The sequence below is a fragment of the Astatotilapia calliptera genome, chromosome 6 (assembly GCF_964374335.1).
Source record: "Astatotilapia calliptera chromosome 6, fAstCal68.1, whole genome shotgun sequence".
Taxonomy (NCBI): Eukaryota; Metazoa; Chordata; class Actinopteri; order Cichliformes; family Cichlidae; genus Astatotilapia; species Astatotilapia calliptera.
Genome location: NC_137427.1, coordinates 522709 through 547500, shown reverse-complemented (window position 1 = coordinate 547500; position 24792 = coordinate 522709). Strand labels below are relative to the sequence as shown.

Sequence of the window (24792 nt, the reverse complement as noted above, 5' to 3'; positions counted from 1 at the left end):
GCTCTGACACTATCGAGGGTTACACAGGTAACACTGTTCCTGATCCCCACGATTACCTAATGACTCGAGGTTCAGGATTAAGGTTGTTATCAATGATGCCTCGGGGGGGAAACATTATTGTTTGGACCATCTGTTCCACACCAAACAAGACAAAGTATGTGACATAGATGGGACGATCTTTGACCTCTTACCTGTCCGTCAGGCACCAAGGTGACGAGTAAGGGCGGCCACACTGAGCGGATCTTCGTGGTGGAGTTCCGGCCGGACTCTGACACCCAGTTCGTGTCGGTGGGAATCAAACACATCAAGTTCTGGACTCTGGTTGGAGGTTCGCTCATGTACAAGAAAGGTGTGATCGGCTCAGTGGAGGACGGCCGCATGCAGACCATGTTGTCTGTTGCGTTCGGCGCCGTAAGAAACGCTGACGTTGCTTTTGTATGTAACGCTCTGGTGTTTGCGGACTTGTGGTAAATCGCTGTTTGTCTCACTCAGAACAACCTGACATTCACTGGCGCCATCAACGGAGACGTGTACGTGTGGCGGGAGCATTTCCTGGTGCGCGTGGTGGCAAAGGCGCACAGCGGTCCCGTCTTCACCATGTACACCACTCTGAGGGACGGCCTTATTGTTACTGGGGGGAAGGAGCGACCGTGAGTCTGCAGTTCCTGAAGATGCTGACCTACCACCTGCTTTTGGTGTTAATACAAAAAAATGGTCCCAGATTCAACCAGTCATTTAAAGTTTGCATTATTAGGGGTGTGGCCTCTTTGAATTACATGTGGATAGTGACACAGGTAGTTGTAGCTCCTAGCTGTCTGCTAGGCTTCACCTGAACTGGACCTCTGGACCGTGTTTGTGCTGTTGGAGCTTTTTTACTAACAGACGGTCCAAGAAGGCGGAGCTCCAGGTTTGGTGCGCAGTGATTGATTGGACATTGCTAATCTTTGTCTGACTGATGCTTTCATATAGTCTGTGGTAACAAAAGTCGCTAGCATTAGCTCATAATAAAATCCATGCTCTAAACGATGGCTTCCGGAATCAGTGGGTGATGCCACAGTGGGTGATGCCTAGAGATGGCACAATACCACTTTTTTATGTCCGATACCGATATCATAAATTTGGATATCTGCTGATACCGATATGAATCCGATATAATGTTTTTTAATAAACAAAACTGTTTTTTAAATATCTTGCTGCATTTTGTATAAGTTCATACTCAAGTTTAAAACAACAACTACACTAAAGCTATTCTGTTATACCTGTATGCAAAAAAAATATTTCATAGTTCAGCAATACTGATCAATCTAATAAACTTAAACCTGCACCATCCTCCCTATTCTGGTATTTTAAAGAGTACTTAGCATAAATATTAAGCAACCTAACTAATAGGGTTCCAACTCCCAGCAACAACAAAAATAAATAAATAAAAAATAGGGAACCACCCCTCACGCTCCACCTCATGGTGCTTAATCAACGTAATCAACCTTAATTTGATGCAGTGTGAAAAAAAATGCACAGAAATCAATTATTTTTCAAGAAATATTAAATAGATTCAACATCTTTCTTCAACAAAATTGCAGACTGCACAGATGGTACCTTCCCAAAGGAAAAAGTACTATAGCTTACTAGGGTATATATATTAGACTTAATAGTCACTATATACAGTAATTGACTTCTATTCATTTTGCATCAAATTAAAACTTTGGGTGTCAGATAATTATTTATTAAAAGCTCGACATTTTAAATGAGAATAAGAAAGAAAAGTATGTCTTTGTGCCCCCTTTTCCCTGTTAATGCCCTATCGGCCCCCCTGGCTAAACTTTGCTAGATCCGCCCCTGCACAGTTACCAGCGTCAGCTACGTAGAAAAAGATCCTGGAGTAGAAAGTAATATTAAATACATTCTAACAACAGCTGATCAAGCTTAAACGTGCTGCTGTTGTTCAGCCGCTGGTTTCCTCTTTCTGGTGCAAAGTGGGCCAAAAACAAACTAGAGAGACAGACTCGCGACAGAAAAGCCGATCAGCTGATCGTTAAGCAGTTTCACGATTGAAGCAGCAGCAAGAGGAGGCAGTCGCTCCATATATCGTTTGTTAAGCTTAACGCAGGAATGCTTTACAAACATTCAGAGATGGACTTACACACTTGCTTTACTTCTGTCGGGATAACTTTGTCGGAGATGAAATGCCAGGTTGCTAGCGAAGCTCCAAATGCTATCCAGACCACCGACAGGTCCCGCATGCCACAGCCGCTCTATCACGTGATGCATACTGCTCCGACGTGCTAACGTTCTGAGGCGAGTTACGGCGTGTCGCAAGTTTTGTGAGGTGTGATATTTAATGGATCGGATTACATTTTTCTATTTTTCTCCGATATCCGATCCAGTAATTTAGGTCAGTATCAGACCGATACGTAATATCGGATCGGTCCATCTCTAGTGACGCCACAGTGGGTGATGCCACAGTGGCTCTATAAACCAGTGTTTCCACACCTTTTGGAGCACGGCTCATATGAAAAATCACACAGCACACCACCAAACAAAAAGCATATTGATCATTTTCCCCCGAGCACTGAGCTTGGCTCAGTTTGTCCCCAGTTTACGTCTGGACTTCTTTAAGTTGCTTGAAGACGTTTCACCTCTCATCCGAGAAGCTTCTTCAGTTCTAAGGTCAAATGGTGGAGAGTCCCAGACGCCTTAACGCCCACTCACATCCTGGGCCATCTGACCTCAGGGATTCGCATGATAGGGTGGGGCCAGGTTTCACAGTGAGCTCACCCGAAACTCTGGCTGATTGGGACACAAACCCACTTTCACACCTTGGCTCAGGTGATTAGAGGATCATCAGGGGTCCTTTTGTCCCTCTGTGGGGGGAAACTCCCACTAGGTTTATAATAATAATAATAATGGATTGGATTTATACAGCGCTTTTCAAGGCACCCAAAGCGCTTTACAATGCCACTATTCATTCACTCTCACATTCACACACTGGTGGAGGCAGCTACGGTTGTAGCCACAGCTGCCCTGGGGCAGACTGACAGAAGCCAGGCTGCCATTTTGCGCCATCGGCGCAAACCCCCTGAGCCACGGTCGCCCCAATCGTCCTATATCTGGGACTCTCCACCATTTGACCTTAGAACTGAAGAAGCTTCTCGGATGAGAGGTGAAACGTCTTCAAGCAACTCAAAGAAGTCCAGACGCTTTTCTTTGCAAGCTCCTTTGACTACGATGACCTGGATGACTGAGAACCTTCACAGACATACGTCCCCAGTTTACCTTTTTTGCTTTCTTCTGACCCATCTCATGCTCTGGCCTTCATCTGGGTCGGAGTTTTCTCCAGGACCAGGTCAGACTGACTGCTGTTTCTGTTCAAATATTTATCTATTGCTATTATGCGCTGCATCGTCTCACAGCGTGAGGATTATGTAATTTCTTCTTCGACTTCTTCTGTTTTACTGGCAGTTGGAGACCCATTGAATTAGAGCAGGTAGTTGTACTGCCCTCTAGTGGAAGAGAATGCCATTGTTCTGCCCGTTACTCACGCCGGTCATTTAGAGTACTAATCAGGTGGAATCAGATAATCTGCCGCACCACAGTGGTTGGGAAACACGGCTATAAACCGTGTGGACCGGCCACAAGCATGGCTAAAGGTTAAAGGTTACACCAGGTGAAGATGAGGGTTCAGACAGATCCATTTTAGGGATGTACCCTTCTTCTGGATTCCTTTGATGTATATAAAAAACATGAAATCCCGCTGTCTGCTGCTGTTCATCAGGACCAAAGAGGGTGGTGCTGTGAAGCTTTGGGACCAGGAGATGAAGCGCTGCCGAGCTTTTCAGCTGGAGACCGGCCAACCGGTGGAGAGCGTCCGATCTGTCTGCAGAGGAAAGGTGTGAAGAACACACAGTGGAAGGTCCGTGGTGCTTGATGTTATTGTGATTCCAGTGACAGGAAGAGTAACCTCCAACTCTCTGACAGGGTAAAATCCTGGTGGGAACCAAGGATGGGGAGATCATAGAGGTTGGAGAAAAGAACGCTGCCTCCAACACCATGATCAACGGACACACTCAGGGAGGGATCTGGGGTTTGACAAGTCACCCTTTCAAAGACGTCTTCATCTCCGCCAGCGATGACGGGACCATCCGAATATGGGACCTGGCTGATAAGGTACGGGGTTGAACTGTGGTGTGCTGCCGACCTCACCTGGTACGGTGTATTCCTTTAATCCTGCTTTCTGTCTTAGAAACTCCTGAACAAGGTGAGTTTGGGCCATCCTGCCAAGTGCACGTCCTACAGTCCCAACGGAGAAATGGTTTCCATTGGCATGGAGAACGGGGAGTTCATCGTCCTGCTGGTCAACTCGCTCACCGTCTGGGGCAAGAAGAGAGACCGCAGCGTGGCCATCCAGGATATTCGGTGGGTTTGAACATTAGCACGAACAGGAGCCTCTAACAGTTCTGGGACTAACTTCAGTTTCTGGATTTCTTTGTTCAGGTTCAGTCCAGATAACCGGTTCTTGGCGGTGGGCTCAGTTGAAAGCGCTGTGGATTTCTACGACCTCTCTCTCGGGCCATCGCTTAATCGGATTGGTTACTGCAAGGACATTCCCGGGTGTGTCATCCAGATCGACTTCTCTGCTGACAGCAGACACATCCAGGTACTTTCACTTCCTTCTTAAATAAAGGTTAAAGGTTAAGAAGACACGTGCTGAGTTATGACACATGGGTCTGTTGTTGTGACCTCTGACCTTTTCCTTGTGGGTCAGAGCTCTGTCAGGTGAGAGCTGGTTTTCAATGTCTTGATTTATTCACAGGTGTCCACAAGCACCTACACCTGGCAGGTGCACGAAGTTCCCTCAGGGAAGGTGATCACGGATCAGCCCATCCTAGACAGGATCACCTGGGCAACCTGGACCAGGTGAGGCAGAAAAGTTGATTTGCTGTGCTTAATGTTAGCTAATGTTAGTGTTAGTGGGAATGCCTCAGACCATGTATGGGTCTCAAACTCCTCGAGGGGCAGTGTCCTGAAACTATTCCATGTGTCCCTGCTGCATCACACCTGAATACAATTAGTGGGTGATTAGCAAGGCTCTATAGAACTTGACTGCATGCTGAGGTGGTGACCCCTAACCCTACCTACTCGAGTAAGTGTTTGGAAAAATTTACTTTTATTGCACTGTGTTCATTCAGTCATGAGCTGCTGTAACAGTAGGGCTGCCACGATTAGTCGACTAGTCACGATTACGTCGACTATCAAAATCGTCGACGACTGATTTAATAGTCGACGCGTCGTTTGAAGCTTTGTAAGATCCCAAAAGACGCAGGAATAAGTAGCAGGATTTAAGAGTGTAATAACGGACTGAAACAGAAGATGGCAGCACTGCATGTACAAGGAACCAGCTGCCGTTAAACCCCGAAGAAGAAGAAGAAGTTGTGTCCCAGAATTCATAGCGCAGCCCAGCTCAGTTTCCAACAATGGCGGCAGCTAGTTAGTTTTAATATTACTCTTATTATTCTTTCTGGGTCACAAAATAAACGTTTAACATATTTTCAGGCAGGAATGTAGCTGTGTAAACCTCAAATATCTGCTCAGTTTATCAAGACACCACATATTTTCAAAAGCGCTCCGACGTTTTCGGAGACGTCTGTTACCCACTAGCTCCATAGCTAGCCGGGGGCTAGGCTCACTAGCGCCGTGAGAACACCGGACTCCCGGCTAATCGTTTTCAAACCCACCGCCGTCTTTCGCTACTCAGGTTAAACATGATATATGAGTCACTTAGATAACTTAAAATGTTATTGTTTGGCTTTTTTTTGTATTTTATTTGTTCCTGAGTAAATCGGTTTGGCTGAGATTAAAGTTATAGTTTTTACACAGCTGAATAAACGTCAAGCAGACAGCTGATTATCAGAAGTGTGAGATGCTCCAGAATTTACTCCAGTGTCCTGTTATATTTTAGATAGCAAGGAGTTTATTAAACTTCACCGAAACAATCTGCAAATTTAATTAAAATGTAATAAACTTGTCTTTATTTTTAGTTAGCACAGACCTGAAACACTTCAAGCTGTAAGCTAATGATGGTTATATAAGAGCAGATGCTGCTGGTGCAATAAGCTGTAGTTTTACATCCAATGGATGATGATCCGATTAGTCGACTATCAAAATAATGGATTGTGGCAGCCCTATGTAACATGAATCAAGAATTACCGCCTCAGCATGCAGTCTGGTCCTATTCTCTCGCTAATGACCTGCTAACTGTATTCAGGTTGGAGCAGGGACACATGAAACAGTTTCAGGACAGCGGCCCTCGAGGACTGGAGTTTGAGCCCCCTGCTTTATGGGATGCAGAGGAATCAGGGCCCTCTCTAATCCAAGAAACAAAACGATAAGATGGGGCTGTCCTTGGTGGTGGTGGGGTTCCCTCATGCCGGGCCTTTGTTAGGGAAGTAAACAAGTTCAGAGGTTTGGGACCCAGCTGCAGAGCACTAATCCTCCAGCCCTGGGTCGCCATGGAGTCCTGAACTAAAAACAGGAAGCACGGATTCAAATTGGGATGGGTTCAGGAAGATCTGGAGGAACTTTTCATGAATAAAAAACAGGAACTAGTTCCAGAAGCGTTGCCACCTTCCTGAGCTCATTTAAGGTGTGACCGACCTGACGGAGGCGTTTCTGTTCGGTTTTCGTAGCATCGTGGGGGACGAGGTTGTCGGCATTTGGCCTCGTAACGCCGAGAAGGCCGACGTTAACTGTGCCTGCGTTTCTCACGCTGGAGTCAACATGGTGACCGGAGACGACTTCGGCCTCATCAAGCTCTTCGACTTCCCCTGCGCCGAAAAATTTGTAAGTGAGCTCCGAAAATGAGAAATCACTGAAAGGTTCAGCTCACACTGAGCGCCACCTTCTGTCTTTATTTCCAGGCGAAGCACAAGCGTTACTTTGGCCACTCGGCTCACGTGACCAACATCCGCTTCTCCTGCGATGATAAATATGTGATCAGCGCTGGCGGCAGCGACTGCAGGTGAGACCTGAATTACACCAAATCTTTGAGTGAAACCAGCCAAACGTGGGCAGAAAACTGACTGCAGAGCAGCTCAGACAGTAAACTCATGCTTTGCTTGTTTGTTTGTTTTTTTTACTTGATCTAAATGAGACGTTTTAGGACCCCTGAGACAAAATTCTAATATTTCACAGAGAAAAAGATTCAGGACCTTCAGGATGTATGTTTTCAGTTCAATTTTATTCATACAGCACCAAATCACAACAGCAGTTGGCTCAAGGTTCTTTACATTGTAAGGTAGATTGTACAATAATAGATACAGAGAAAACCCAACAATCATATGACCCCCTATGAACAAGCACTTTGGCAACAGTGGGAAGGAAAAACTCCCTTTTAACAGGAAGAAACCTCCAGCAGAACCAGGCTCAGGGAGGGGCGGGGCCATCTGCTGTGATTGGTGAGAGAAGGAAGACAGGATAAAGTCATGCTGTGGAAGAGAGACAGATTAATAACAGGTATGATTCAATGCAGAGAGGTCTGTAACACATAGTGAGTGAAGAAGAAACACCCAGTGCATCATGGGAATCCCCGGCAGCCTACGTCTATTGCAGCATAACTAAGGGAGGATTCAGGGTCACCTGGTCCAGCCCTAACTATATGCTTTAGCAAAAACGAAAGTTTGAATCTTAAAAGTAGAGATAGTGTCTCCTGAATCCAGACTGTGATGAGCTCTGAAACCTGACTGAAACTCTTCCAGTAAGCCATTCGTCTGCAGATGGTCTGCTTGCTGTTTCACACTCCTACTCTGAAAGGAAGGTTGGAGACTGGCTGGTTGTTACTGATTGCTGTCTGTCTCTCGTCTCCTCTCTGCAGCCTGTTTGTGTGGAAGTGTCAGTGAGGTCCCTGCAGTCCTGTTGGGTTCACAAGAGTCTCCTCCTCTTCTCCTCTGATGCTGCTCCCCCGACTCCTCGGTCTGAACTCTGACCCGAGTTCACCTCTTGCTGTACAGTTAATGTGAGGACGTGTTTCCTGCTGTTGTGGCGTGTTGCTGTGACCTGTGGACGGCGTGTAGCTGTGTCGTGTAGCTGTGTCTGGTTTGTCGGGATGTGCCTTTCTCACAAACTCTGACCAAACATTTGATACAACTTTATTTATAACGGTGGTGCTATCAGACTGTCGTGGTGTCCTGTCAGAAGATGATGATGATGAAGATAAAAAAGAGGAAAATGGATCTGTGTTTGATCCTAGTTATTAAAAAGGGAAAAAGTAGAAAACAGTTTGTATGGAACTTTATTTAAAAAGTAAAAGAATTCTACCTCAAAACAGAACAAATAGAAATGAAGAAAATGTATTTATTAAGGTAGAAAATAAATATTTACATCCACACGGTGGCGCTGTCTTCTCTCTGCTGTTTGTCTGATAATAAAAAAACACTTTTCTTGGAACCCCACACAGAGGGATCAAAGGTCATCAGGACCTGTCAGGACTCTTGCTGCAGCATTTTGGATCAGCTGAAGGCTTTTCAGGGAGTTTTTAGGACTTCCTGATAATAATGAATTACAGTCGTCCAGCCTGGAAGTAATAAATGCATGAACTAGTTTTTCAGCGTCACTCTGAGACAGGATATTTCTAACTTTAGAGATGTTGCACAAATGGAAGAAAGCAGTCTTACATATTTGTTTAATATGTGCGTTGAAGGACATGTCCTGGTCAAACATGACTCCAAGGTTCCTCACAGCGTTACTGGAGGCCAAGGTAATGCCATCCAGAGTAAGAATCTGGTTAGATACCATATTTCTAAGCTTTTCAGGGCCGAGTACAATAACCTGAATAACTGACTGAGAGCACACCAGGTGAGTTAGTCTTATTATAGTAACGCAGACACATGTGAGTCTGCAGCTGTCCTGATCCTTGTCTCCGTTCACCTGCCTGACCTGTGGAGGGCAGCAACACGCAAACCTAACAGAAGGCGCCAAAGTGCTTCCGGTGTGTGTGCTGGCTGTCATGGCGGCTCCCTGTCGCAGGACTTTTTCACGATGAGCTGAGTGGACAGCGCGAAGAGAGAAAACCAGAACGACCGGAGGCGGATGTCGGGGTTGCTGAGGTACCGTGACGCTCCCTTCTCTGACGCTCTGCTGCTGGGTTGAGTTGACCGTAGTTCCGACGTAGAGTCCTCCGGTTTTGACGTCAGGCAGAGCCAAGCGTCACTCAGAAACCCTGCGAGGTAATGTCACGTGAACGAACGACACCTGAGGCTTTAGGTGAGCTGCTCGGTTCAGTTTTCACGTTCGGCTCTGATTAAACGTTTCTTTAATCAGCGTCTTCCTCTGCAGGCCGGAAGTTCAGCCGAGCTACACCAACACTGCTGTTTAACAGCTGTTATGTTTTTCACGGATCGATGATTCTTCGTTATCGGTTTGAATTTTTAAGTCTCACTTTCACATTCGGCGCCCGAATTAACGAACCTATCCTCCTGAGTCCTCCGGTGTCAGTCCGTAAACTCTGCTCCAAACTTCATTTACAAAAGACACATTTTTACGATTTGTGGTGCCGAGATGTTTTAGAACAAAATGTAAACATGTGTTCCTGATGTGTTAGAGCACTCGGGTTAATTCGGCATAGATGTAGTCCACCACCTGCATCCAGCTTTCATCTCACCATGTTTAATATGTAAACTTCATATGCTGCTGCTTCAGGCAGAGGACTGGACAACCACACGTGGAGGGTGGGTATTTTAAAACTGTCAGCTGAGGATATTAGATATAGAACTGTATATACCCCAAACAGTGTGTGTCAGACACTCGCCTGATTGGCTGCTGCTTGTCAGGATGTGTGCGGGTATATTACCTGCAGAGTTTGTGGGCTGTGAGGCCGACAGAGAGGAACAGACACACTCCTGAGTGAAAGGATCGATGGCTGGTCTCAGTGAGACCGCCTCCCGATGATGATGATGATGATGACGTTTTACCTGCAGATGTTTGCTCTCTCGCACGTTAGGCTCACCTGTCCCTCTGCAGCTATGAGTGTGATGTCTGCGGTGATGCGGGGTACCCGGCGGCTGGTGCACGCAGACCCAGCTCTGTTCAGTAACTTCCCGTTTCCGGCCGTATTCTGCCGTGCCGGGAGCGCCGACTTTCTCCTCACCTGCCAACCGAACAGGAAGTTCGCCTTCAAACATGTGAGTTTCTTCCTCCTGATGATGTTCATTAACAAAGACGCAACATTACAGTTCCTTCGTCTGTACAAATAAAATTTTAGTGAAAAAAATGAAGCATGTCATAATAAAGATAATTTTTAACTGCAGGTCAAAGGTCAGAAGAAAGAGCAGAAGACCCAGAAGGTCAAACCCAAAGTGGACAAACAGGAAGTTGAGATCCGACAGGGGATGACGGCGGCTGCACTCGCTGAAGCCATGAACAGAGACTTCGGTAAGGATGATAGACAGTATACAGGTGGGCGGAGCTATTTGATGTCTCCCATTGGTCGCTGAAGCGTCAAGATTATGGAACGCCAGGACTGCCATAATGAATTAATTAAATGTGGCAATAATTAATTAAAATTGGAATTAATTAATTAAATAAATAGTTATGACACATGTAATTAATTAATTATTGACACATTTAATTAATTATTTAATGATATATTTATTTATTTCATTTTGGCAGTCCTGGTGCCTGGCTCTCATCATCTGTCAGCCTCACCCATCAAACTCAGGGGGCGGGGTTAACGCTGCCCATGCAGCTTCTCTAACATTTGATTGGTTGCCGTGCAAAGTAAGTCAAAACAGGTCGATCCTAGATAATCGATTGCTTGTGTAGACTTGGGGCAGCCAGTTATCCCAGAATGCAGATCAAATCACAGGCAGCAATGGTGGTGGTGTAGTTTTAAAATACCCCGTTTTTCTGTCACCAGCTACACTTTTAACAGTGTTTTAGCCGCGAATGTCGCGCCGTATGTCTGGTCAGGTTGTCAACATAGAACATGTTTGCAAAAGTGCTCAGATGTTTTCAGAGATTTCACTAGCTCTGCTAACAGTTAGCATGCAGAGCGCACCGAGGGGGTTACGTTAACCGGTTTGTTTACATATTCCACTCTCCGTGTTCCACATGTTGCATTCGCAGATTCTCATTTTCACCGAACGATCGTCTCTTTCCGCCTGGTCTTGTGTCTCTGTGCTTCTGTAACATAAAGAACGAGCTGACATTTTTCTCACGAAACCAGCGATCAGCTCAGCAGACCCTCAGTTTACCTGCATGCATCCTCCTCCTCATCTGTCAGCTGTTTAACACCTGCTGCTAATTCAAGAAACACGCCCACGTTACCTGGTGATAGTCACAGTTTAACTGGGCAGCCGGTGCTCGATATAAAGCAATGTCAGCGCATTTTTCTGCACAAGATAAGTAAATATAGTGTTTTCCCCGAGCGCAGAGCTGCTGGAGCTCGTTTCCTTACAGAGCACTTTATAGGCGAGCCAGCTTTATCAGCGGCTGATGTCCAATCACCAGCACACAGCTTTGAAACCTCAGCTGAGTTTTAGCTCTCAGTGGTTAAACGCTGGACTTCATTCACTCAGGTTCTGTCTGTCGGGTCACGTTTACTTCGCTGTTTTATTTACAACTGAGCAAATCGGTTTGGCTGAGGTTAAAGTTACGTTTCATAACTGCATAGTTTCACAGACGTTTAATGGTTCACTGGCACATGTGTTAGACTGAACTATCATCTAAATATCATCTGTTTTTTAATAGTTATTCAACTGTATTCTAAGCACCAGCTGTCTGTTAGAATGTGATTTTTTTTCTCTCTCTGTTGGCAGAGGTATAAAAATGCGCAGGAAAATCTGACGTGCATGGCGAACTTCACCGACGATATTTAGGGAGGAATAAACACACATCAAACATAAATGAACCATTTGTCTGTCTCCATAATTCTTATGTCCTCTCTCTCTCTCTCTCTCTCTCTCTCTCTCTCTCTCTCTCTCTCTCTCTCTCTCTCTCTCTCTCTCTCTCTTATATATGTTATGTTTACCTGTCAAAGGCTTGTTACAAACTATGAAACACATCGTGCCGACTTCTGGATGTTAGAAGAAAACGAATACTGCTCATGAATGAGACTAAAGGCAGGAAGGTGTCCTTTAAAACTAAACATGTTAATAGGACCTCCCTGTTTATATCATAGTTTATGATATAGCACGTGTATTTCAGTAATAGCCTGCTGAGGCCACTATACGTGCTGGCCTCATATCAAATGTGAAGGCAGACTGAGTCTATGTTTGACGTTTTTTATATCTAATCTTCCTTTTCAAACATTTAAACAGCAGCGAGTCTGCAGCTGAGGGAATACAAATTCAAATTGTCGGAACAGGTTTGCTCGTTTCTTGGATTCATTTGGTGATTTATTAAATGTATAACTGTTATTCTAATCTGCTGCTGAGTCTCTTACACTTTTCTTTATGCTGTATATTTTCACGTCTCTGGAATAGTTGGCAGTTAGATAGTCAGCTGGGAAACTTTGTGTTAACTCATGGAGCTGAGGATATCGTGGACATGCTGACCTCGCTGCGTGGTGTACAGAGCGAGGTCAGCATGATTAATATTCACAATAAAAATATTAGCCGAACATCATGAAGTCTGTATGTGTTTCATAGTGTCGAACAACCTTTGTACAGTTAAAGCCAGCAGTTACTACATGACGGAAACACCAACGTTATCTCTTTTATGTGTTTATACACAGGTCACGCTGATTACTGAACAAAAACCCAAAGATCAGATGTTAAACAGATTTATTTGCTCTCTCTCCTCCTTAAACATGTTTTTAATGTTAGTTATAATTCAGAATTGGCGACTGAAACACGTAGGACACATAAGAACATCATGAAATAAAACACCGATAAATATAACCTCAGTAAAAGAAGTCAGCGGGGGTTACTACAGCTGTGTACCGGGGCCTGCGCTTTGTCGGTGGGATTGCTTGCGAGGCGAGCGGGTCTATCCCACGCTTTGCCGTGAGACTGGGCAGACATCTCCGAAATCATCGAAACACTTTTGCAAAGAGGCTGTATCTTGACAAACCGACCAGACACATGAAGATTAAACCACTACATTCTCGGCTAAAAAAATATTAAAACAGTATTTGGTAACACACAAACAGGGTTTTTCAAAGCTCAGTTCTGTTAGCTTCCACATGCCGGTTGTTGTGTGCTAGAAACAATGGCCACCAGGCCAAAGCAATGGTTTTGACTCGATCAGCGTTAACCCCGCCCCCTGAGTTTGATGGGTGAGGCTGACAGATAAAATTATTTCATGATGAGAGCCAGGCGTCAGGACTGCCAAAATGAAATAAATAAATATATCATTAAATAATTAATTAAATGTGTCAATAATTAATTAAATGTGTCAATAATTAATTAATTAAATGTGTCAATAATTAATTAAATGTGTCAATAATTAATTAAATGTGTCAATAATTAATTAATTAAATGTGTCATAACTATTTATTTAATTAATTAATTCCAATTTTAATTAATTATTGACACATTTAATTAATTATTTAATGGTGTATTTAATTAATTCATTATGGCAGTCCTGGCGTTCCATACAAGATGAGCGTTTGACCTTCGTTGTCTTGGTTCCAAAAAACGGACCAAGAGTTTACCGCCACCTGGTGGCCATTAGACAGAATGCCGGTTTAAGGCTCCTCCTCGTGCGCCTACTTGTCCGACCCTGGAGCGACGTCGATGTTTTAAACTGTCTGTGGCTGGAAGCTGTTTTAAATAAAGGTCTATTTGAATCTCAGACCACGTGCTGGAGGCTCTGCTGAACACGTCGGTGCATCTGGACTCTCTGGAAAAGGACACGGTTCTGGAGGAACGATGGATTAAAGAGGTGGTGACACGGTCAGGGATGAAGTTCAGATGGGCCAAACTGAGCGCGAGCAGAGAGCGACCCAACAGGGACGCCTGCAGGAGGTGACAAGAAGTCTCTGATCACGTGTATGTAACTCGTCACAGTGGTTTGTAACAAAATAAGGTTCTCCGTTACCTACAACCTTCACAGACCGCCTGCTGATCCCACCCTCCTGGTGCCACGGCCCCCGGTGGTCACCATCATGGGTCACGTGGACCACGGTAAGACGACGCTGCTGGACAGCCTGAGGAAGAGCCAAATCGTCTCCACAGAGGCCGGAGGCATCACGCAGCACATCGGGGCTTTCCTGGGTAACAGCACGCTCTAAACTTTATTTAAAAACACCCAACGACAGGAAACGAAACAAGATTTTTTTTTTAAAGACAAACTTTAAGAGCAAACAGAAGAAAATGTAATTAAATCATAAAATCTGTCACCAGACTCTGCTGATCGATTATTGAATGTTGTTTTAATAAGCAGCGTTTGCAGGTTTGTGCTCGTTTACAGACAGTAAACTTTTTCCTGAAGCTTCGTTCCCGCTCTCGGATCTTTTCTTCCAGTCCAGCTGCCGACAGGTGAGAAGATCACCTTCCTCGACACTCCGGGCCACGCCGCCTTCTCCTCCATGAGAGCCCGTGGAGCCAACGCCACTGACATCGTCGTTCTGGTGGTGGCAGCTGATGATGGCGTCATGAACCAGACGGTGGAGTCCATCGAGCATGCCAGGAGAGCCAAAGGTGGGAGCTCCACCTGACAGTCGCAGCCGAGGGCTCAGAGCGAAGCGTCGCCCCGTTTCTACTGCTTTTACTGGATTTCTATTCATTTTGTTTTTATGCTCTTCTACTGCTGATTCTACTGTTCGTCCGTGTTTCAGTCCCCGTGATCGTGGCGGTGAATAAGTGTGACAAGCCTCACGCCGACCCTCAGAGGGTGAAGCAGGAGCTGCTCGCTCACGACGTTGTTTGCGAGGAGTTCGGGGGAGACGTTCAGGCGATTCACATCTCTGCTCTGAAGGTGAACTCATCAAACAACACATCGCGTTGTTTTCCCACAATGCAATGCACAAAGAACATTCCTATTGGTCAGTTAGTACAACAGACAGGTTAAAGGTAAAGTAATGAAAGCAGTTAATATGGCTTCCTTAAAATATGAGATCATTACAGTCGACCTGTTGTTGCTGTAGACCAATGATGTCATTGATGACGTTGTCAGGGTGATAACCTTCTGGCTCTGACTGAGGCCACAGTAGCTTTGGCAGAGGTGTTGGAGCTAAAGGCGGAGCCTACCGGCCCCGTGGAGGGACTCGTCATCGAGAGCAGGACCGACAAAGGCAAAGGGTAAGTCCTTCACAGTGCTAACTCTGGTTTACTGGAAACATGAAAGAGTCAAACAGGCCCAGTGTGACCAGTTTGGTCTTCCCAGCCCGGTCACGACAGCCATCGTCCAGCAGGGGACGCTAAAGAGAGGCTGCGTGCTGGTTGCTGGGAAATCCTGGGCTAAAGTTCGCTTCCTGTTTGATGAGAACGGCTGTGCTGTGAGGGAGGCGGGGCCGAGTACTGCGGTGGAGGTGGTTGGCTGGAAGGAGCTGCCGTCAGCTGGAGAGACCATCCTGGAGGTGGAGTCTGAGGTGAGTGGGATATAAACCGGGTCCGCCCAAATGAAATCACTTCACATGAAATAGAATAAATGTTTTATTAAACAATAAATCGACAGAGGTTGTGTTCATCTCAGCGGATGCTTCGCCTACAAGAAAAAAGGAGAAATATTAAGTTTGCGTTAAAAATCTCTTCAGAACATTTCGCTGCGATGTTCGTTTTCTGCCTCCTCTTTGCAAACTTTGCTCTTCGTTGTTTTTTTGCTCTGGTTTTAAATTTTGGGAAATTTAAATAAAAATCCAGACTGGATTGTTGGTGGTTGGTTTCCTTCGTGGGTCAGAGATGACCATTTCCTGTCAGTCCCTTCCACAATAAAAGCTTTCCTCCTTTGGCTCCTGCAGCAGCGAGCGCGGGAGGTGGTGGAGTGGAGAAGTCACGATGAGGAGCAGCGGAAACTGCAGGAGGAGCAGAGCGCGATCGAGCAGAAGCAGAAGCTCCACCTGGAGGAGTACCGCAGGGAGAGGGAGGGGCTGTCCCACCTGAGCTGGAGGCAGAGGAAGGTGGCGCTTTACCGGGCCAACAAGACCCGCTTCGCCACGAGGCCCAGCGAGAGGATGCAAAGCGACCAGCTCAGCCTGCCGCTCATCATCAAAGGTACGCACTGAGCCAGCTTCAAACAGGCTCCGCCCACTGTGATGTCACTAACTGAACAACCGTTGACCCAGGTGACGTGGATGGCTCGGTGGAGGCCATCCTGAACATCCTGGACAGCTACGACGCTCAGCAGTGCGAGCTCGAGGTGGTCCATTTCGGCATAGGAGACATCTCTGAGAACGACGTCAACATGGCCGAAATGTTTGGAGGTACGAGCAAAGGACGCCATTCCAGATGTTTTTATTCATTTTGTGTGCAGCAGATTCTTCTGACCGCCGGCTGGTTTAGTGTGATTTCATGATGGGATTAAAGCTGAGAGCAGAGAACGCCTTCTTACAGAGTGTCTATGAATGCATCACAGGGTACCTGAGTTTAAAATAAATAATAAATCTCCTGCTCCACCTTCAAACATCGTATGGACTGTCCTGACTGGCTGCGTCTCGCCATCAGGCTCCATCTATGGCTTTAACGTGGCGGCGAGCCATGGCATCGAGCAGCTGGCAGCGAGGAAAGGCATCCCGCTGCGCCTGCACAGCGTCATCTACAAGCTGGTAGATCAGCTGAAGGAGGAGCTCAGCGCCAAACTGCCACCACTCGTCTCAGAGAACATCACAGGTGAGTCGGCACCACACGGTCATGTGACCACAGCTGAGCTCAGGTGGAGCGGAGGCGTATCAGTGAGATCAAAGTCAGCGTTTCATCCCTGCTAAATCACCATGGTAACAGGTAGCATCAGCATCTTAATTTTACCGCCTTACGGCCACCAGGTAAACGCGTCTCCATCTGACGCTTCTACCGTTGTTTTAAATCATCATCATCTGATTGGAGCACGTGACGCTCAGAGCTCATTTAATGAGGAAAACAGAAGCAATGTGAGCACGCTCAGAGTGCGGAGCAGAGGCAAGATCTGCATATGTTCATTTTGTTTCTAGCCACACCCCCTTAGGTCACATGTCAGAGGAAGATGAACCTGTGATGTCAGTCACACATATCCTGTTCCCCCCGGTGCAGGTGAGGCGTCGGTCGTCGCCATGTTTGACGTCACCGTGGGAAAGAAGAAGGTTCCCGTGGCCGGCTGTCGGGTTCAGAAAGGTCAGCTGGACCGACGGTTCAGGTTCAGGTTGATCCGAGGCCGGGACACCGTGTGGGAGGGTGAGTGAGACCGGAGCTGGGGTCAAGCAGCAGGACTGGACCGTGTTGTTCTAACGTTCTCCTGATGTTCCCGCAGGTTCTCTGGCAGCACTGAGGCACCACAAAGATGACGTGCAGACGGTGAGGGCGGGCATGGAGTGCGGCCTATCGGCTGACGGCGACGTCGACTTCAGAGCCGGTGATATCGTCGTGTGCTTTGAGGAGGTGGCGGCGCCGCAGGTCACTTCCTGGGACCCCGGCTTCTGAACTCCCATCATGCACTGCTGCGCAGCGCTTCTATCACAGACTCTCAGACACAGATGAACCTGATGTTTAGTTTCAGACGTTTATTGAAAACTGAACAGGAAGTGGTTAAATTCAAACTGAAGCACAGACGTGTGTGAACATCCTGCTTTCTGACTGGACAGAACCTCTAATAAAATATACGTGTGATTGTCTGAACCAATCAGGAAGCTCATCAGGAAAGAGTAAATGTTGTCTGTGATTAATATTCTCGCACTCGACGGAACGCTGAACACTCCGCTTTCAGCGTTCCATCTCATTTCTTCTTCTTGGGCTTTGTCGGTTTGGCGAGCAGCAGCGGGTCGATCTCATCTGCACTCAGTCCTCTGATGGCGAAGAGTCGAGCAGCGCGCTCCGACGGCGTTCCCCCACACTTCAACCCACGAGACATCAGTTCTTTTTTCAAGACGTCCAAACCCAGAGACTCCAGCTGCTCGACAGACGCCACCGAGAGCAAATCCAGCTGCTGAAGAACAACAAGATAAGATAACCTTTATTAGTCCCACATGTGGGAAATTTGTTTTGTCACAGCAGGAAGTGGACAGTGCAAAAGTTATGAGGCAAAAATTAGAATACAATAAGAATAAATACAGTACACAGCTGTACAGAATAGAATAAAATAAAATATACAATAAGATAAAAATAGAATACAAATACTATATACAACTGAGTAAAAATACAACGATGACAGAAAGGATTATTGCACTTAGTATTATTGCATATGTATGGACAAGAGTTAATGATCGCAACATTTGACTACTCGAACACACTGCAGTGGTTTGTATCATATCTATCTAATAGACTCCAGTTTGTGCATGTAAATGGAGAGTCCTCTTCACACACTGAGGTTAATTATGGAGTTCCACAGGGTTCAGTGCTAGGACCAATTCTGTTTACATTATACAAGCTTCCCTTAGGCAGCATCATTAGAAGACATAGCATACATTTACACTGCTATGCTGATGACACCCAGCTCTATCTGTCCATGAAGCCAGATAACACACACCAATGAGTTAAACTGCAGGAATGTCTTAAAGACATAAAGACCTGGATGGCCGCTAACTTTCTGCTTCTTAATTCAGATCAAACTGAGGTTATTGTACTCGGCCCTGAAAATCTTAGAAATATGGTATCTAAGCAGATTCTTACTCTGGATGGCATTACCTTGGCCTCCAGTAACGCTGTGAGGAACCTTGGAGTCATTTTTGACCAGGACATGTCCTTCAACGCACATATTAAACAAATATGTAAGACTGCGTTCTTCCATTTAGCTCCAAAATTAGAAACTCCATAAAAACCTTCAGCAGATCCAAAATGCTGCAGCAGTAAGAAAACCTCCACAGCTCAGCGATGACATAATTCAGACTTTAAAATTAACCTTAAACGTCTCATCAGAAACTTTAACCCTGAAAATTTCAGACTTTATTCATCGGGTACACACCTGTTGAGACGGCTCGCTTGATTGTGATGGTTTGGACGGACCAGGATGGTTCTGGTCCTCTGACGGTGTCCCAGTCTGGTCTCTGGAGGTCTTCTCAGAGTCCCGGTCCTCTGACGGTGTCCCAGTCTGGTCTCTGGAGGTCTTCTCAGAGTCCCGGTCCTCTGACGGTGTCCCAGTCTGGTCTCTGGAGGTCTCCTTGGGGATCTGTGTGGTTCTGGTGCTTCCACTGTTTGAGGATGAAAGAAGACTCTTTCAGACATCGTTAAATGACGGTGGATCTGGTCCCTGGCGCTCTTTGGGCTTTACCTGCTACCCTCCTCTGCCTCTCTTCGTGTTGTCATGGTAACGATGGCAGCAGCAGTTTCACGGCTGGATGTGGACGGAGCCTCGTCATCATCTGAGCTCATCAGCTCGTCCATCTCCTCCAGCCCCGTCCTGTGAGCACAAGCATGATCAGTCAGTTTCACTCTGAACCTTCTCAGCTTCCCACATTTTGTTGCTAGGTAACAGACGATGCAGTTCCAACCAAATACAGCCGACAGAAGCTCACGTAAACGGACGCTGACCATCAGAGACGAGCTGCGAGCGCTTCAGCTGAACTCAGAACACACGAATCTGTGCTGGTGGTCGGTGAGGTCACTGGAGCGGCTGATAAAAGACGCTGTGATGTCAGCGGGCGCCAGGAAACCTGTTGACATCACAGTGCCCGCTGAGTTGATGGATTCACCAGAAATCACTGACACCCCACTTAACTGTTTTTCACCAAGCGTGACCTCACAGGATTCAACTGGTTTCATCGGTTGGGTTTCAGCCAATCAGAACCTCCCTGGCTGCTGACCTCATGTTTTTATTTGGCAGGGTGTGATGTTGCTCGCACAGCGAACGACCTGCCGTCTCGACAAGGACAATAATTGAGAATAATTTGCCTTTCAGAAGCTCGCTGTAGCTCAGAGCCGCCGGCGGCGTGCTTGTCGTTCCCTGTCTGAGTGATCGCGTAACAGCTGCCATGTTCAACTCTTCCTGTCATTAACGACTCACCAGAAGCACCCCCCTCCTCCTGCTGTCTTCGTCTTCTTCTTCGCAGGCTGCTCACTCTGATCACAGTTCAGCCTCTTGGCGCCGCACATGTCGTCCACCTTCACCTGGCTGCTGGAGGAAGCCTGCAGACCTGCAACAGGAAACACACCTGGCGTCAAACACGTGCAACCTCGCGCTCTCACCATGCGAGCTGTGCAGCGCGGCCAACCTCTGAGCACCGAGTCCTCGAGTCGCTCGGACAGGTCGTGGCACTGCTGCTGGTACTCTGCGTCGGTGAACTGGTGTTTGGGCTCATTGAGCTTCCTCTGCAAGCGCTCCAGACGCCGCTGCTCCTTCTCTGCCTCGCGCTCCGCTTGCTTCTTCAGCCAGTCCGCCATCCTGCCGCACCACAGAAGAACAGACATGTCACTGCAGTGAGCACCGGCCGCTCACAATCAGACTCTACCCACAAACTGCAGGAGGAAGTGACCTCGACGGTGGGATAGATTGTTTGACAGGTGTGTTGCTGGCCCAACATCACAGTGCTTTGAGCTTACAGCAGCAGCTGCTGCAGAGCAGATGTTTGAGGTGAATCATCATCAATAATTAACCTGAATATTTTACATCAACTGTAGAAAATTCACCTTTCAGAGTTTTTCTGGTGTTTTAAAGCTCGTTTTCAGACACTTGAAATTTAAGTGCGCTCACCTGGACAACACCTTGGACACTGCTGTATAAATAACATTCAAAGCGTTTCTGTTCTCATCATGTTTTATGTGCAGCCATCAAATCGTATTATTATTATTATTATTATTATTATTATTATTATTATTATTATCATCATCATCATCATCATCATCATCATCATCATCAAATCTGTTAAACTGGCTCCAAACATCTCAATACGTTTACTGCCAACGTGACAGCAAACCAGAGCAGGAAGCGGAGCAAAGTGTGACAGGAGAGGTGTTTGCACAGGTGTCTCCAGGCTGAGGTGGGGAAACTAAAACGTGCAAACAGACATTATTGAGCCTTCTGGCTGAACGCTGCCACCTGCTGGTGAGACTTTCATTACATTTACCACAGATTTTACTGGAAGACCTTTAAAGTAGGGCCGGGTATCGTCACTGATTTCTAGAACTGATTCAATTCAGATTCACAAGGTCCCGAATCGATTCGATCCACGATTTGAATCTGGGAAATTTTGCCTCAGACAGTCAGAAATATTATAATTCAGATGATGCATCAGTACATTTCCATATGTTTATATCTATAAAAAGAAAGCTTGTGAGCATCACAGCAGATGCCTTTGTGTAAAAGTAACTGAGGAATTTTATAAAAATATTCTGCAGGCTGAGGCTTTGTTTTCAAAAGTAAGTAAAAGGAAGAAAAAAAAAACAGCGTCCGACAGCCTGTAAACAGCTGTAGACTTGTGTGCAAGCGAATAATGAAGAAAACTGATTTGTGTGTGTGTGTGTCTCTGTGTGTGTGTGTGTGTGTGTGTGTGTGAGAGTGAGTGAGTGAGTGAGTGAGTGAGTGAGAGAGAGAGAGAGAGAATTTATTTTAATCGATAATCAAAACCCAGCCCTACTTTAAAGACTACAGAGTAATAACACTTCCTGTCTGATCTAAACATTTCAGCTCCTGTGTGTTTGTCTCACTCTTTCTCGTGGTTGACGTCTCTGAGTCTCCGCCCACTGAGGTCCCTGCAGGCCTCTCGATTGGTCGTCTTTTCAATCTGAGCGCCGAGCGCGCGCAGCATTGAACCGAACCCTAAAACACATTTCACAAGTTTCCTTCAGCTCTTCTGCAGCAGGAAAACTGGAAGCTACTTTCCGTTTACTGACCTCCTTTCCCTCCAAGGAGGCGGAGCTCCAGATGATAGACGGCTCCATGCTCCAGAGGATCGTCCAGGTGTGCCCGGCGCCCATCTCTGGTGACGTAGAAATCCTGGAAACATGAAAACTCGCTGAGATGAACCCTTCGATCATCTTCACATCCCCTGAAGCCGCGACCTTAACCTCCCGTAAACACACCTCCAGTTTATTTAATCTGGAATAAATCTAAATAAATAATTCAATGAATAAGAGCTGGCAGGAAGTACGTCATAACAGGGCTGATCCTGAGGCTCTGATTTTACGGATTTAAGTCAAAATGATTAGGGCTGCCACAAACAATTAGATAGTCGACTAGTCACCGATTATTTTTGCGACTAGTCGACTAATCAGATCATCATCCATTGGATGTAAAACGTACAGCTTATTGCACCAGCAGCATCTGCTCTTATATAACTATCATTAGCTTACAGCTTGAAGTGTTTAAGGTCTGTGCTAACTAAAAATAAAGACAAGATGATAGTTTATTACATTTTAATGAAATTTGCAGATTGTTTCGGTGAAGTTTAATAAACTCCTTGCTATCTAAAATATAACAGGACACTGGAGTAAATTCTGGAGCATCTCACACTTCTGATAATCAGCTGTCTGCTTGACGTTTATTCAGCTGTGTAAAAACTATAACTTTAATCTCAGCCAAACCGATTTACTCAGGAACAAATAAAATACTAAAATAAGCCAAACAATAACATTTTAAGTTATCTAAGTGACTCATATATCATGTTTAACCTGAGTAGCGAAAGACGGCGGTGGGTTTGAAAACGATTTGCCGGGAGTCCGGTGTTCTCACGGCGCTAGTGACCTTGCCCCCGGCTAGCTAACGAGCTAGTGGGTAACAGACGTCTCTGAAAACGTCGGAGCGCTTTTGAAAATATGCGGTGTCTTGATAAACTGAGCAGATATTTGAGGTTTACACAGCTACATTCTCGCCTGAAAATATGTTAAACGTTTATTTTGTGACCCAGAAAGAATAATAAGAGTAATCGCCTGAGCCAAGGTGTGGCTCAGGCGATTAGAGGATCATCAGGGGGTCCTTTTGTCCCTCTGTGGGGGGTCACTCCCACTAGGTTTATATCTGGGACTCTCCACCATTTGACCTTAGAACTGAAGAAGCTTCTCGGATGAGAGGTGAAACGTCTTCAAGCAACTTAAAGAAGTCCAGACGCTTTTCTTTGCAAGCTCCTTTGACTACGATGACCTGGATGACTGAGAACCTTCACAGAAATAAGAGTAATATTAAAACTAACTAGCTGCCGCCATTGTTGGAAACTGAGCTGGGGTGCGCTATGAATTCTGGGACACAGCTTCTTCTTCTTCGGGGTTTAACGGCAGCTGGCATCCTTGTACATGCAGTGCTGCCATCTTCTGTTTCAGTCCGTTATTACACTCTTAAATCCTGCTACTTATTCCTGCGTCTTTTGGGATCTTACAAAGCTTCAAAGTCGTCGACGATTTTGATAGTCGACGTAATCGTGACTAGTCGACTAATCGTGGCAGCCCTAAAAGTGATTCACCCTTTCATGCATGAATTATGACAAACTGAATCAGGATTTTTATTCATCGTTAGGAATGAAAAAATGATTTTTGAACTTCATTTTTTAAACATGTACTTTTCAAAGAGGTTCAGTGGACAACATTTTAACTTAAGAATTTGACAAACGAATAAACAATACACACCGTGTATATTGTTTATGTGCAAGTACACCATCAACACTGACACAAATACACGGAAACGGCCTTTGAATAGCTGTCCACTGTAGTGACCACTATGTGTGAAAGGGTTAAACTCGTGATTGCTTCGGCCTCCTCTGGATATAACCTGAGGTTACTGTCAGTGCTGACCTCGTTTGGGACAGGTTAATGCCGAGTTTAGCCTTATAGCTTATATGCTAACCGCCGACAGGTTGATTCTGTTCACCTGGACGTAGCGGTTTCAGTGGGAGGAACGTTTCGTCACTTTTCCAGGTGACTTTTTCCACATGAGTGACGCTACGTCCAGATGAGCGGGATGTGCTTACCTGGAAGATTAAGCATGCATCAAAACACTTTATATGCTAACGTTAGCGCAGCTGCTAACACTGATACCCGGAGTGCATTTAAACCGCCTAACCCGGGCTAACTCACGCTAACCCTGGTTATCCCGGATAATTCGTCTCAGCCTCACCTCCGGAAGCGGCACGAGCCGGTCCAGGACGTGCCTGACCACAGAACCGACCGGAAACACGCAGGTAGAACCTCTGCGGCCCAAAGCGCTCACCGACACCTCCATGTTGCACAACGCTCATGCGCAGCTCTTCCGCTTCTTACTGGCTGAGTTTTTCTTCTCTGACTTAAAACGCGCGTCATTGTTACTGTACAGATGTACAATGATATACAGCGCCACCTGCTGATCCGGAGTGCACTGAGCCCACGTCACGCCACCACAACAATTCGAATTAGTGAGCTAATAACGTGATTCATGGTCTCAGTTTCATGCATTAGGTAAAAGACACAAGCGAGAGGTCAAACAAGCAGAACGTTTATAGTTTGAACTGCTTTTACATCATGGGAATGTTTTATGGTTTTAAAATCTTGTCTGGTTTCATTTATAAAGCATGCAAAATTCAGTTTTGCACTATTGTATTTATTTATTCTCATTCTTTTCTATTTCTTATTCTACTTTTATTCAAGCACAACACTGTTGGACTGATTCTTAGTTTAACTTATTTCTGTATAGCTACATATTTGAATTTGTTCATTATTTTGTTCACAGTTTGCACCTTTGATCCAGGAGGAAGATATTTGACCTCACTGTATACTTAAGTGTAAAATGTTGGGTAGAAAATAAAAGTCTACTTAGTGCTTTTTGGAGGACCACGTG

The 24792-nt window shown here is 45.8% G+C and overlaps 3 protein-coding genes across 12 annotated transcripts in view; 2 read left to right on the top strand and 1 right to left on the bottom strand.

Moving 5' to 3' along the window:
- LOC113023487 (echinoderm microtubule-associated protein-like 6) overlaps positions 1–8378 on the top strand; it is a 42122-nt gene extending 33744 nt beyond the window's left edge. For 3 of the 4 annotated variants that reach the window (XM_026169519.2, XM_026169518.2, XM_080302240.1), the window contains 10 exons: positions 203–411; positions 493–650; positions 3773–3887; positions 3976–4164; positions 4241–4413; positions 4492–4654; positions 4811–4914; positions 6684–6837; positions 6915–7015; positions 7868–8378. In XM_026169519.2, the coding sequence (XP_026025304.1) occupies positions 203–411; positions 493–650; positions 3773–3887; positions 3976–4164; positions 4241–4413; positions 4492–4654; positions 4811–4914; positions 6684–6837; positions 6915–7015; positions 7868–7892 (1391 nt within the window). In that variant the 3' untranslated portion in view covers positions 7893–8378. Of the gene's footprint in view, positions 1–202; positions 412–492; positions 651–3772; positions 3911–3975; positions 4165–4240; positions 4414–4491; positions 4655–4810; positions 4915–6683; positions 6838–6914; positions 7016–7867 lie in introns of those variants that run through there. The other variant, XM_080302241.1, reaches the window with a different exon arrangement.
- Positions 8379–8962: 584 nt separating this feature from the next.
- Positions 8963–17754, top strand: mtif2 (mitochondrial translational initiation factor 2). Of its 4 annotated transcripts, none has more exons than XM_026169553.2 (14): positions 8963–9098; positions 9992–10172; positions 10299–10422; positions 13787–13958; positions 14047–14207; positions 14457–14633; positions 14771–14910; positions 15109–15233; positions 15319–15523; positions 15893–16145; positions 16217–16354; positions 16596–16760; positions 17157–17297; positions 17374–17754. In XM_026169553.2, exons 1-14 carry the CDS (start codon positions 9082–9084, stop codon positions 17541–17543), a joined length of 2169 nt encoding a protein of 722 aa, XP_026025338.2. In that variant the 5' UTR covers positions 8963–9081; the 3' UTR covers positions 17544–17754. The 4 variants fall into 4 exon arrangements, with proteins under 4 accessions (XP_026025338.2, XP_026025339.2, XP_026025342.2 ...); XM_026169554.2 differs by having other exon boundaries at positions 8966–9218; XM_026169557.2 differs by having other exon boundaries at positions 8973–9255.
- Positions 17604–24789, bottom strand: sde2 (SDE2 telomere maintenance homolog (S. pombe)). Of its 4 annotated transcripts, none has more exons than XM_026169586.2 (8): positions 24768–24789; positions 21885–21987; positions 21699–21810; positions 20267–20436; positions 20059–20188; positions 19327–19455; positions 19021–19246; positions 17604–18045 (listed from the first exon to the last, which is right to left on the bottom strand). In XM_026169586.2, the coding sequence occupies exons 3-8, from the start codon at positions 21797–21799 to the stop codon at positions 17836–17838; spliced, it is 966 nt and encodes a 321-aa protein (XP_026025371.1). In that variant the 5' UTR covers positions 21800–21810; positions 21885–21987; positions 24768–24789; the 3' UTR covers positions 17604–17835. The 4 variants fall into 4 exon arrangements, with proteins under 4 accessions (XP_026025371.1, XP_080158372.1, XP_026025370.1 ...); XM_080302246.1 differs by lacking the exon at positions 24768–24789 and adding an exon at positions 24097–24627 and having other exon boundaries at positions 17604–18042; XM_026169585.2 differs by lacking the exon at positions 24768–24789 and adding an exon at positions 24097–24607.
- Between the last annotated feature and the right edge of the window lie 3 nt (positions 24790–24792).